The 13682-nt window shown below is 36.1% G+C and overlaps 1 protein-coding gene across 1 annotated transcript in view; it reads left to right on the top strand.

The window, feature by feature from the left end:
* B3GLCT (beta 3-glucosyltransferase) overlaps positions 1–13682 on the top strand; it is a 46334-nt gene that overhangs the window by 23869 nt on the left and 8783 nt on the right. Inside the window, exons 7-11 of the mRNA XM_021378321.1 lie at positions 1677–1813; positions 3127–3190; positions 7708–7839; positions 8782–8851; positions 13110–13223. Coding sequence (XP_021233996.1) covers positions 1677–1813; positions 3127–3190; positions 7708–7839; positions 8782–8851; positions 13110–13223 — 517 coding nt within the window. The remainder of the gene's footprint in view (positions 1–1676; positions 1814–3126; positions 3191–7707; positions 7840–8781; positions 8852–13109; positions 13224–13682) is intronic.

Raw genomic sequence — 13682 nt, 5'->3', positions numbered from 1 at the left:
GCTCGGCCTGAGGAAGCTCATGAGGATTATGGGAGCAAACAAGTCTTCAGCATTTGTTGCATCAAGAAGTAACTAGTCAAGTACAAGCTATATTCAGTTTAGTTTTATTGAGAGTAGCTGATCAAAGTAGAGAAGGGAAATGTGCAGAATTCAGGGGGAAAGCACTGAACACCTCACACACACATGCGTACATACACAAACGCTTGCATCAGTCCCTTGGAGAGCCAAGGTCCTTGCAGAGATGGGGTTCTTGAAGGAGGGAGCATCCCATAGCTTTGGCTCAGTGCATGTGGCAAGACAAGTATCCCCAGTAGCTCCTGTCTTTGTATTGCTTTCTAGACAGCCAGGTGGTTGCCAGAATGTCCTGTAAGACAGCCATGCCTACATAGTCCTGCCAGTTGATTTTGGCTGGAGGAATGTGCTGATATATGCAGGCTTCACTTGTCTTTTTTGCCAGCTCACTCCACCTTGGTTAAATCTCACTCGTTCTTCCTCATTGACTCTGGGGAGTTATAAAGAGTAGCACAATCTAAATAGCAGGTATTTGTTTGGAGGTAGGAGGGTAGCTGCTGAGAAGGGAGATCCCTAGGTGTTAGACGTTTTTGGGAAGGATGACTGTTTGGACTGTACCTTTGCTTGAATAGTTTCCCTTTAGTCTCAATTTTGTGTAAACTATTTATTTGCCCTACATTAAGCATGTGAACTGTGCTAATGCCAGTTAGATATTTTTTGTTGTTGCTGACAGCTGCTTGTTTAAAGAAGGGGAAATATTAAATATGGTGGAGAGTGTGGAGAAAGAATCTTTTGTGAAGATTTCCACACTTGAACAATTTAATATAACCATTAGGGTGATAGAGAATTAGGTTTCATCAGTTGTACGTGTAGGCATGAAAAGCAATTTTTAATACATGTATTTATGCTCATTACAGTCCTTATTTTGAAAAAATACAGAGCTATATTCTATATCCATTCCAAACAGAAATATTAGGAGAACTGATACTAATGTTAAAGAAATAGTATTTAAGCTTCTTAAATATTTTCAGATACAGCAGAATCAGTGGTAAATTCTTAAACACATAGTAAAAATTCTAATAAAAATAATACTTGGTGCTTTTTTGTTGGTTCTTTTTTTTACTTTACGAATGCATACTAGAGAACATCTTCTCTTAACTATTTCAAAGATCAGGGTATTTAAATGTCCTTGCTTAATAGGTTCCCTAGTAGAGGAGCATCTGGACAGAAGGAAATTAAAAATGAATATATAGAAAGTTTCTGAAAGCAGCGCAGTGCTTGTGACTGTCCTGTCTAATCAGTAGTCAGTTTGTGTGGTCAAAGACTGGAACAGATTGCCCAGAGAGGCAGCTTGCTCTGACTGACCCAGCCTGAGCAGGAAGGCTGGACATGGTGACCTCTAGAGGTCCCTTTCAACCTCAACCATTCCACGATTCTGGTTTGAGCAGGTGGAATCCAGAGTTTGAAAAAAGTGTGCTCCTGAACTTAGAGAACCATCTTTAGTTTCATTTCTTATCAAGTACAATTTTTGTTCGTATTATTGTGAACAGTATGCACCCCTTGTTTCTGTTTTCAGGTTTGCTTTATTCAGAATGAGTGCAGTCATCATCTAAACTAAAAGGATGCTGTAGATGAACTAAATTGTTTCCTATATTCCTTTACAGGAGTGGTTTTTAGGTAAAGCATTATATGATGAAGAATCTACAATAATTCACCACTATGCCTTTGCTGAAAATCCTACAGTCTTTAAATTTCCAGACTTTGCTGCTGGTTGGGCACTTAGTATTCCACTTGTTAACAAGTAAGAATTGAATTTTTAATTGCTTCTGAATTGTTTATTTATAGAAATGGAGTTTAGAATTTGTACAGTTTTTCTAGATGCTAGTCATTATTATTTTAATGAGAAATGATTTAATACATAATTCTTTCTTAATACTTCTATATAAAAGATGTATGTATGCCTGCAGTGCACAGGAAAGTAAATATGCAAAGTTAAATTCAGATTTTAATTTTGAGCTGTCTTTGATACTGATTGCAGCTTAGCTAGAGCAGTCAGCTTGGGAAGTAGTCAGTCAGTACAGTCTGGCCATTTAGACATTTATTTGGCTTCATGTATTGGTTTTATTGCCTGCACTAAGCTCTTGCTACTGCTACCTGTATTGTTAACATCTATGTCAATATGTGCAAGTCTGCTGTTGTTTGAGGATCTAAGCTACGTAGCAAGGCATCCAACTAGGCACAGTGATGCCCAGTTAGCTCTGGGTATGCCTGCACAGTGTTGAGCTCCTGCGATAAACTTAGTCTGGAAGCACTCCTTTGCCCGAGTTCCATTTCCTCCTTATTCTATCCACTCATGTATAGTTATTATAAATAAACAATCAAGAATTTGTAAATAGACACGTGCAGAAATAGAATTCTGCATCATTGTTGTACTTGTGCATGTGATTTATTTTGCTTACTTCTGCCTATATAAAAGAAAATGTAATGTCAGCTAGTTTTCAGAGCCATCTCTCTAATTTTAAAAATTACAGAGAGCAGTTTTATTCCTGGATCTTGGAGTGACTTCATTGCCATCTAGACATGTTTCTCTCATTCTATAGAGAGAATGTAGATGTTTATTACCAGTTAGATGCTTTGTATTTGAATGAAATTTTTCATAGATTTCAGAAGTTGAACACATCTTGCTTTATCAAGGATTGATTTTTTGGTTAATTGAAGGTGCCTAAATATTGTGATTTGGAACATACAGAAAGAGAATGTTGTCTGCAGTTTGAGACGCTGATCAGTATGTAGCTTCAAACACAGTGCTGCTTTTAAAACGTTACGGCCGGCTATTCTCATCTTCTGCAGATAAAACCTTCTTAGGCAGGAAAAATATGTCCGAATGTATGTGCTGAAACTGATATTAACATCATCGCTCCGTGTGCAAATAAAGAAAAAAAGTTAGGAAAAAGAAATACAAGTTGTTTTTTGAGGCAGTATGTGCAGAATATATCTTTTGTTGTAAATAGATGGTCAAAAATGCTGGCCACACTTTGCTGCATACAGTAATGATTGATTATTTTTTAATATGCTTTCAGAAGAGAGTAAATGTCTTCATCTTTAATTGTACAGGCTTGCAACTAAGTTGAAAAGTGAACCACTCAAGTCAGACTTTACAATAGATTTAAAACATGAGGTAAGCTGTGTGCTGCACTTGTGACATAAGTAAAAAAAAAAGCTATCAAATCTATATATTTAAATACTGATGAATTTATAATGAAATTAAGAGATTGCTAAAAATTTTGAATGCAGTAGCGTGTTTAATTTCTTTCCCTTGCTTTAAGAATATAATAACATAACACTTTAAAATGATGTTTCAAGCATAGAAGAATTCGTGAATAAAACTGTGTTTATAACATGTATGGTTGCATACAGTGAGGTATCTTCAAAGATTTGTTCTATAGAGAGGGATAGTGGCTTCTAATCTGTAGATCACTGGCACGAATAATATCTCAGATGCTGGTAAGCCTCGTTAATCTTGTTTTTTGTAATTTACCTCAAAGTCATTTGGATATTCCTAATATTTTAGTATACCTCAGCACTCACAAAGACTTTAAACATAGTGTCATCAAGAAGGTCATTAGCAGACTTTTCTTTTGTGTGCCACACACTGATTCATGAGAAACAATTGATCACTTGTCTTGAAAAATTATCTTCATCCCCTTCTTATTCTGTTAGCAGTTCTTTGCATATGTTTCATTTCAAATTTATTGCCATTGATAACCTACTTCAGCTCTGTAGTTATTCTTTCTGCACAGTCTCACAGCTCCCCGGAGACAGTTCAGTTCCCAGTCATTTATTTTATAAATCACCATCTTCTCCATCTTAAATCATTTTTATCTTGCTACAGCCTTCTTGTGTGAATCAAGATTGACAACAAATCAAAGGGTGTAATCTGCGGTCTTTAGTGATTGTGTGTACTGTTTAAATTTATGAAGGATTATAAATGTTTTAGGACCTATTTTAGTTTGACAAGTCCTGATAACGAGCTCCTTTAGTCCGTGGTGTTTTACTGTGCTGTGCATCATCACCCTACCACTTTCCTAAGTCCTTATTTCTTATATCCATAACATTTATATCCCTTTCCATCTTGCAAATATAGTCATGCCGTTGTTCATTTGTAGATTTCTTATTAGACATTTTGTAATTGCATGATATGGTACACGTCCTGATACTCAAAACTGGAAGTGAATTATAGATTTTTTTTGTTACGTGTAACATTAGATTTAATCTAGAGCTAAGACTGTCTTTCATCTTTTTATTGTATATGTTTCCATTGTTTTAGGAGCAGTCTGTTATCCTGTTCAATAACCAAAAGGACAATCTATTCTCACTTCTGAAATATGATAGTTTTACACTAGTCTAAGGATTTTTATTCAAGAATTCATTATTCAATGGGAAATCTCAGCACGTAATAGACTTTCTTAAATAATTAATATTAGTTTACAAATATTAAATGTTCTTTGTGCAGCAGAAGCATTGCTTTTTTGTTGGTTCATGTGATAAACGTTCATTCTGAATAGCCTAGGTTTGGATCAATTCAATTACTGGAAGCTGTTTCTAAATCCCATCTCCCGTTGTAGTCTTCCAGCCACAAGATGGGGTCAAGAACTGTTTATATCTTACAACATGACTGTAGTGGCAAGGCAGAAAGATAACTTTGGAGATGTGTATGTTTCTTGCCTGCTCTTTTCCACAAGTGTGGAAAATGCGTTATATATGGGTTATGTGTTATTTCCATGTACCTCCTCTACACCAAACACCATTAATGGCTGAACTGCTACTCATGCTTCCATACAGAGGGGCCCTTCCCTTTAGTACTCTGCTGAACTTACCTTTAATGCTAAAATCTTATGTGTTTCCAAAGCATTGCTAAAACAGCAAAGAAACAGACCACTTAACGATGGTGAGGCTTAGAGAAATAAGAATTCACAAACTACAGAACTGCCACTGACCTACAGTGGCTTAATGAGTCACTGCCACCTGAGCACTGGTAGTTAGTGTTTGCATTCACAGATCCCCTTCATCTGCATCCCTTCAATTACAAGGAAAAATACAGTAGTTTAAATTGTAAGACTGTAAGCTAAAGACAATTAATTTGCACTTGTGATGATCTGAGTGCATTTGTATTATGACAATTACAAGCAGCAACTTTAAAAAAAAATTCATCAGTTAATCGCTCTAGTATGTTCCGGTACCCTAATTGCTTGCTATCCAAAACCTGTTAAATCTAGAAGCTTAAGCCTCAAGAATATGATTCTGTTCTCAAGCCTGCCTCTGGTCCTAGCTGTGCTTGTAACAATCTGCCAGTTTTGTTTTATTCCCACTAAGTTCCCAAAATGGCTGTGTGTAGGTTTTAGGGTATTTTGAGGATATTGAGTTTGTTGAACATGAGTCAGCAATGTGTCCTTGCTGCTAAGAAAGCTAACGGTATTTTTGACTGCATTAGGCAAAGCATTGCCAGCAGATCAATGGAGATGGTCCTTCCATTCTACTTAGTGCTGATGAGGCTGCATTTGGAGCACCACATCCAGTTCTGGGGCCCCCACTACAAGTGAGACCTGGACATGCTGGAAAGGGTCCAGTATAAGACCACCAAGATGATGAAAGTACTAGAGCTCCTCTTCTGTGGGGAAAGTCTGAGAGCTGGGACTGCTCACCCTGGAGAACAGGAGGCTCAGAGGGATCTCCTCCACGTCCATAAATATCTGAAGGGATGGTGCTAAGAGGCCGGAGCAAGGCTCTTTTCAGTGTCAGTCTGGCTTAGTGCCAGGACTAGAGGCACTAGGCACAAACTGGCATGCAGGAGGTTCCCTCTGAACGCTAGGAGACACTTGTGTGCTGTGTGAGTGGCAGAGCACAGGTACAGGTTGGAGGAGTTTCCTCCTTAGAGATTTTCTAAAGCCCCTTGGGCACCCTGGTCTGGTTGTCCCTGCTTGAGCAGGATTGGGCCAGGAGGCCTCCAGAAGTCCCTCCCAGCCCAGCCATCCTGTAATTCTGACTGTTGGTCAGACTGAGATCAGAAGTCTGTGACTGGTTTGATGACATGGGCATGATTTGGGCATGTCCAGACCATACATAATGCTCTTGGTTTGCACCATGTTCTTCCCAAACACTGGGCAGGAGGAAATACTTTGCCCTCTTGATAACAGCTTAATGACTGAAATGAGGATTTGCATTCTAGCCCCTACGTTGCATGAGGATATTTAAAATCAACAATTTTTACTTCCCATAAAACAGTGAAAATGAGACTCATTTTCATTGCCTTTCCTGTGTGCTGGGTCTGGTCTCATATTCCAGTGAAACACATACTTGTTTTTCATGCAGGAATCGTTGGGAATATTTGTAAAAAACATTGCAAACAGAAAGTAGAAGCCAAGATTGATTTTTCCTGTCTTGGAGGGGACCCATTCCACCTGTGGGGTAGAGTCAAGCTCCTTTTCGCTACACTGTTAATTCCATGAATCTTAATTCTTGCACAGTAACTCAGTTTCATGAGGTAGCATGGAGAGTCTTTCTCTGAATATTTATGATTTGTTGGCATAGAGTCCCTTTTGAAAAGTAAAAGCTGTAACTTTGGAAGGAGTTAAGCAAACGGGGGGGCCAGAGCTCCTGCATTGTGAGCTCACACAGCTCTCATACAAAATGGAAGATGTTTTCACATCTTTGACCTATTTTTGAAGGAGACTAAGCATTCAGAGATGCGAGTGTATGTCTGTGCAGGTTGGAAGATTTGAATACCTGTACTTAATGAGATACTCTTTTCTGCCTTTTAGAAACTTCTTTTTACTCTAACAGATTTTTGAATTTGTATGAAATGAAGTTAATATTTTAACAGGTCTGAAGAACGCCCAGTGTATAACTATTCTTTGTGAATATTTAATCTGCTGTAAGCAGTATGAAAGATTTGCAATAGAAATGTTGAGCGAGTCTATGTGTTCTTGGTGTTTCATGAAATACAGACTGAAATATTATTAATTTTATTACTAATTAAATGAATGTAAACACAAAGAGTTCCTTTGCCTTCTTCATACATCACTGATTTGCTTCTCCTTTCTCTGAACATTTTTGCTGTTTTTTTTTTTGTTGTTGTTGAATTTAAAATGGACAAGAATCTACTGTAGTTTAGAATACCTGTTACATTATCTTTCAGTGTATTTTACGTTTTCTCAGAGTTTCATTGCTGATTTCAAGCATTTTAGATTGTCAGCAGAGAATGCAACTACTTTGAAAAGCTGAAAACTGCTGCATAGGAGGAACTAGCCCTACCTATTCCAAATCATGAAAATAATTTCAAAAGAGCAATAAGGTACAATTTTTGTTTAGTTTAAAGGAAGGTGCAAATATTAATTCCACTTCAGATTGGTTGTTTTGACACGCTTGAATATATGAAACTAATTTAATCCTTCAAAACTTCAGTATCTATAGAATTTGTTATAGCAAAAAAAAAAAAAAAAAATAGATGTTAGCTCTAGAAATGTGAGCAAAAGGTAAAGTATCCAGCTGTTAAACCAACTAGGGCACAAATCATCTGTGTCATCTGATAGTTTCCATTTTCTCTTTTAGATTTATCCTGAAGAATGATTTCTTTGTAAGCCTTGAGGATGTTAATCCGGTTTTCATTACTGATGTAAATGTCTTCTATTTTGTTAGATTGCCCTGTATATTTGGCAGAAAGGAGATGGACCACATCTTACTCCGGTGCCTGAATTCTGCACCGACGATGTGAACTCAGATAGGGTTGATCATTGTGCGACAACATTCAGTAGTTTTCTTCCACTTTGTGTAAGTACCTAATTTTTAATACCACTTGCTTAGTAAAGGCACAGTTCTTACTAAAATGAGTAATATTTGGCTTTAAAATATCTGAAGCCTTAAGAAAACATTTTTCAATAAATTAAAAAAAGTTTGTTGTGGTATTGATAGTTATTTTCAGCGTTCTATAGCACAGGATATTTCCTGGCAAACAAATATCATATACACTTTAATTGGTCTTTTTACCACAGTGGTTGAGCACCTTATGATCTCTAACATAATTCTCTGTATATTTCTGTGAGATACTGAAATACAGATTTTCTTTTTCCACAGATGGGAAATTTAATCTTGTTTAGGCTAAAGATAAAATGTAATACAGTGTTTGGTACGTTCATGTGCAATCTATTGCTTCCACCTCTAGGAGAATACGCTTATGATATTATGGATTAACTTTCACCAGAAGCCAATAAGTGTTCGATGATTCTAGGAGAGCAAAGTTCAAGGTTATCTGGTTTCCAAAAGGGAAACCAATAGGGTAATTAAACAACTTTATTTTAGAGTTGAGGAAATTCAGATTTCTAGTGTGTAGTCTTAAAGCTTCTTTTTATGAGTGTCATCATTTAATGTTTCTCATAGTGATTACTGTAATTTCAAAGAAGTTAAGGAAAGGGGTTTTTTTTCAGATGAATTATTCTTAATGCAGTATGTTCATTTTCTTTTCCTAACGATAGGTGTTATAGTTCATGTTAGAATATTTTATCAATGGAAAAAGTTAATGTTATTTTAGGGATTTTAAACCAATTTTTGCCAAGAGACAAAAATTTAGTTTCAACTATATTACTAATATACTATTCTACTTGATTTGCTATACAATGAAAAGGTATCTTCTGTTCTATTATATGTATGGACATACATATCCTATAAAATGTTAAAGTCAGAGCCTGCAATTTCATTTCTGTTCTGTCCAAATAGGGAGAGCCAGTAAAAAAGGAAGATGTCTTTGTTGCTGTAAAAACATGTCGGAAATTTCATGGAGACAGAAGTAAGTTGTTGGTTAGAAAAGTTAGTAGTTCTGTACAGTATAGTTTTTGAAATTAATATTTAGAAAACAAGCTGATACATGCTGTCTGTGTAGCTCTTGGGACTAAGTATTTGCAAAATCCACTGGGAAGCACGAAAGCGTCAGAGTTCTTCAGGAGGGCTGCAGAATGTTTGAGGCAAAGTTACAGTAATTTGGTGTTTCGTCATTAGTGATTGGTTGACAATATTAAAATGGAGTATCTGAATTGAAAATATGCATAAAGTTAGCTTATATGATAGAAATTAGAGCTATAGTGATATTAATATTGCTACTCTTAATACACTTCAGTGAGTTCCCCCAGGTAGTTGGTTTAGTTCTGTTCCTAGTATTAGCAGTGCCCATGTGACTGTTACAGAAATTTGAGCAAGCTAAAATCTCTGTTCTCTTGTACTACATTGTTTCTTGCCCTCCACCCCAATAAAAGATAGCTTATGCTCTTATATTGCTTTAATCACCCTAAGCAATTGGATGAGCGCAGGTTTTTTATAGTGCTTGAAATAGGATATTTTCTTTCTTGTAAAAATTTGATCAACATAGTACTTTGTCAAAGTCTGGATTAGTGGTCTGTCAAGTGTTCAATGCTGTAGGGTTTAATTTGGAAATGTGGTGTTCTACAAATAATGATGTCAACATGATAATATGACCGTGACATCCATGGTAAAAACAGTAACCAAAGAAACAACCAACCAAACTAGCAAAGCTCAACCAAATGAACTCAGTGGGTTTTACCTTCTTTCTGAGAGACAAGGAAAATAAAGACACAGAGACACAAACCTTCAAGTAATATATAATAAGGCTCAGCTCCAGTGTATATAACAGTTTGTGGACTTGGGATTTTTCCTTCCAGTTTGACAATAGACATTCTACCTACTTGGTGCTACCTGATAGTCCATTCTAGTTTAGTTTTAGACATTTAGTTAATAAAGTAACTGGGAATAGCTTTATTTCCGTTGACATATTGGAATTTTGTGTGTCCTTGAATGCTACAGGTATGTAATAGTGTTGGCATACTTAGTTCATAAGTTTGATTTAAAGTGATTATTATTATTAAAAAAAAAAAAAAGGTTAATACTGGTACCATTTTTTGGAGAGGGGCATGTGGAGAAGGTTGCCACATCTACTGTCAGAGGATAGGAAGGAGATAAAAGCTCCTTTCATAACTAAGTCCCTGTTTGCTAATGCATCCAAAATGGTAGATTCTGTCACTTTAACATTTAGACTATTTGCCAAGTGTTGTTTTTTCCTTCAGGATAAGATTTATGTAATTCTTTTCTTGATGTTGTTACTGCACTTGATGGAGGCCCTATTCCACTATTTCGTACTAGTCATTTGGAGATCTTCAGCAAGTAGCTTTTGACAAAACAAAATTGACTGTCCTGTAATTGGAGTTCACTGAAGAGTTCTCCTTTCTGGATCCATGTTTAATTTATTGCATTAAAATTAAAACAAAAGCTAGAAAGTCAAAAAGGAACAAAAAAGCTTCAAAAAGATAGCATAATAATCTTTCAAGAAGCAGCTGTTGAAGACTGAGGAAAATTCTTGAACTTTCCTCACAGTTTCCAGTGTTATGCAATAGAGGATAATCTTACTCAAGATTTTGAAAGATTAGTGGATGTCAGCTTCAGAGAGCTCCTTTTACCTGGTAAGTCATTTTTTATTGTATGCCAAAATCTACATTAGTGCAACAGTAAGGCTTGGTATTTGATGTGCAAAAGCAGTTCAAGAATTGACATCAGATAGAGCTCTCCCAGCACATAGTGTGTTTGGTAATACAGGAAGATTTCAAGACTGTGAACAGAGTTTGAAAAGTGGCACACTAAAACAAAGTTAAGAGCTTAAAGCTGACCTTCTGTTAGTATCTCTGTACCGTGGAATTAAGTCTTCCTTGTGATCACTAGTATTACTTCATAATAACTATTTGCATCAGTAGTTGGCCAGAAATTGTCAAATTTCTGTTCTTTCTTTAGAAAACATGAGTTGTTAGAAATTGGAAATGATTGCGGGATTCAGTTTACAATAGACATTAGACTGGATGGTGACATTTCTGTCAAAACAAGCAAGGAAAAGAGAACCATGCCTTAGCTATTAGCTCCCCTGTTAGGCCGTTTAACTGTGCTGAGACTCAGTTCTCTGCTTCGGTGAACTCTTTTTCTCATTTATGCAAAGAAAGGGGGATTCTGCCAAGGAAGCTGAGAGGCTCAATCTCTAGTAATAAATAGTTCTTTGTATTAAAGCACCCTACTGAGGTTTAGGTCCTTGGTTGGAGAAGAGTGAAAAAGCCTTTGCAGGTCTGTCTGCTACTGGGTGAAGGTTGAAATCATTATGTATTTCTATGACACTTCTTGGCTTGGTTTCTGGAAGCTTTCTGGTTTTGTTCTTCTGAGAAACAATATTTTTGAAATTGAACATTTTCACAAAATCAGAAAATCATTTCTTGCCTACTAGTTTTTTTATTCTAATTGGAAAAAAAGAGTTTACATGGTATTCTCTGCCACTTAATGCATGATTATGCAGTATTACATGATCTAATACTACTACTTGAGTACACAGGAGCTATAAAGTATTGTGAAATTCCTGACTTTGCCCTTCAGAACTCCCCTGTAACGTAGTCTGAACATAGTTCTTGTACATAATTCCCTATGGATTTTTAATTAAAAATTGTTTGCAGTTTTACCTGTCTAAAACTTTTAAAGCAGTGTTGTCTATTGCACATTGCTACAGAAGTGGAATTGCATTTTTCTTCCAAATTTACAATTTTTTTTGCTAGTGGGTTGTGTTCTTACTACTCTATCCTAGCAGACAACCTTTAATTCATTTTAATTTTATCCAACTGACTGTTGATCAATCAAGAATAATCCTACAACTAATCCTTATGTGATGAGATTAGAGGGAAGTAAGCAACTAGGTAGGCAGCAAGCATTTCGGTGAAAAATAGTTCCAGCAAGGGGCAAAAATCAGTTACTCACAAGCATCAGAGTTAAATAGCAGCCAAGGGAAATGATGTAAATATCTCCTCCTAGTAGGAAAGAATTTTTCTAGTGCGGTGAATAACTTAAATTTTACATCTGTAAAATGCATAAGATTTGGGGCTTTAGTGACCATTTAAATAACCAGCTACTGCTAATGTGACTTGGTGGGTGGTGTCAAAGATCACAGGGCAAAATGAACAAGGAGAACAAAATGCATTTTGTTTTAGAGTAGCTGCTCATTGTAGTCCTAACCCCTTGATTTTTAAAATGGAAAAAAGATCATTGATTTTAATCTGATCATTCTGTTCCAAACATCCTGCAGGTGTGCCTACCATTCTGCTTGGTGGTGGGTTTTTTTTTGTTTTTTGTTTTTTTTTTTAATTACTCGTAATTTCTTAACTTCAGAAAATAGAAAAATAGTTCCAGTTAGAAGGGACTGACGAAGTTCATCTAGTCCAACTGTCAGACTGTTTGGGAGCTGAAACATTTGTTGGAAACATTGTTGAAACATTTGTGGCATAATCACTAGAATTTTGTGTAATCTGCTGTGAATGTTTATGATATTCATGTCAAATGGCAAACAAATAAGAAAGGGATTGCTCTTACAGACAAGTGTTAAGCAGTTCTCCTTTGAATAGACTCTCCGAGGGCTGAAAGCTGACTGTGTGATATTCAGAAATGTTCTTCTGTGAGTGTGTCTCCAGAGACAGGTGCTTTTAAGCATTAACATCGCATTGCTGTCTGATACCATGTATATAGCACGAGTGTAGCATTTCAGAAGATGCGTTTGGTCTGTTTATGATTCAGAATATTTTATATGCTGTGCGGTTGGATGTGTTGTTTCTAAAATGCGACAGTTCCAATACTGGAAGAGTGATTGATCTCTAATAATGTTCTTGCTGATGTGTGATCCAAGTCCAACTTAGCAAGGGTAAGAATAAATGAATTTCATACTTTGGAATACAAATGTAAACATCACAGTCCCCAGTGTCATGTGAATGAAACTATAGACATATTTTAAAGAAAATTTGTTATGGTATAAATAAAACTGTTCTGGCTGGCTTTCATGAAAATGTAAATTTATTTCTTTAAATATTGTAGGAAAGAAAAAAGAGCGAATGTTTACAACCATCACTCTGTACTTGAAACATCATTTTCATTGCAAGGTGATGGAATCTGTCAGTTAACAGGGACATATACATTTTAGTTTGGTAGTTACTTATGTTTCACTGTCAACAACTGTTTTGCAGTACCAGTTGTAAAGCAGACTTGGGAAAGAGAAGCAGCACTTATTGAATACTACAGTGATTACAGAGACATTTCCATTCCTACTATAGATTTAGGTGTACCTAATACTGAAAGAGGTAAGTTGTTGATTCTTGTTGGCAGTTTTTCACAAATAACTGTGTAAAGATAGTATGTTTTCAGGACAGTACGCGTATTTCACACATATTTATTTCAGCAACAGATTCCTGCATCTGGAAGAATACTTTCTTCACACAGGAAAAGGTTGGAGAGTACAGGTCACCAGTGCATGTGGATTATTATATTTTTTTAGTAGAAAACTAAATACTTGTAAATATGAAAAAAGGGTATTCAGTTTTACTAAAGGAGACAAAAATTGATGTTTTTATGCTGGGCCTACTCTTGAGTAAGATTAATTGCAGTGGTGTGTCATGGATTTGTGACAGAAGGCCTCAGGCAGCATCAAATGGTTACTGAACATGAACTGCTTTCTATATGATATTCAGACATGGTATTCTTGTGTCTAGTGTGCCTCTATTTAGGCACAAAAACTAAATGTCAACATTGGAAGATTTTTT

The sequence above is a fragment of the Numida meleagris genome, chromosome 1 (genome assembly GCF_002078875.1).
Source record: "Numida meleagris isolate 19003 breed g44 Domestic line chromosome 1, NumMel1.0, whole genome shotgun sequence".
Taxonomy (NCBI): Eukaryota; Metazoa; Chordata; class Aves; order Galliformes; family Numididae; genus Numida; species Numida meleagris.
This window is presented reverse-complemented; position numbering and strand designations above follow the sequence as displayed.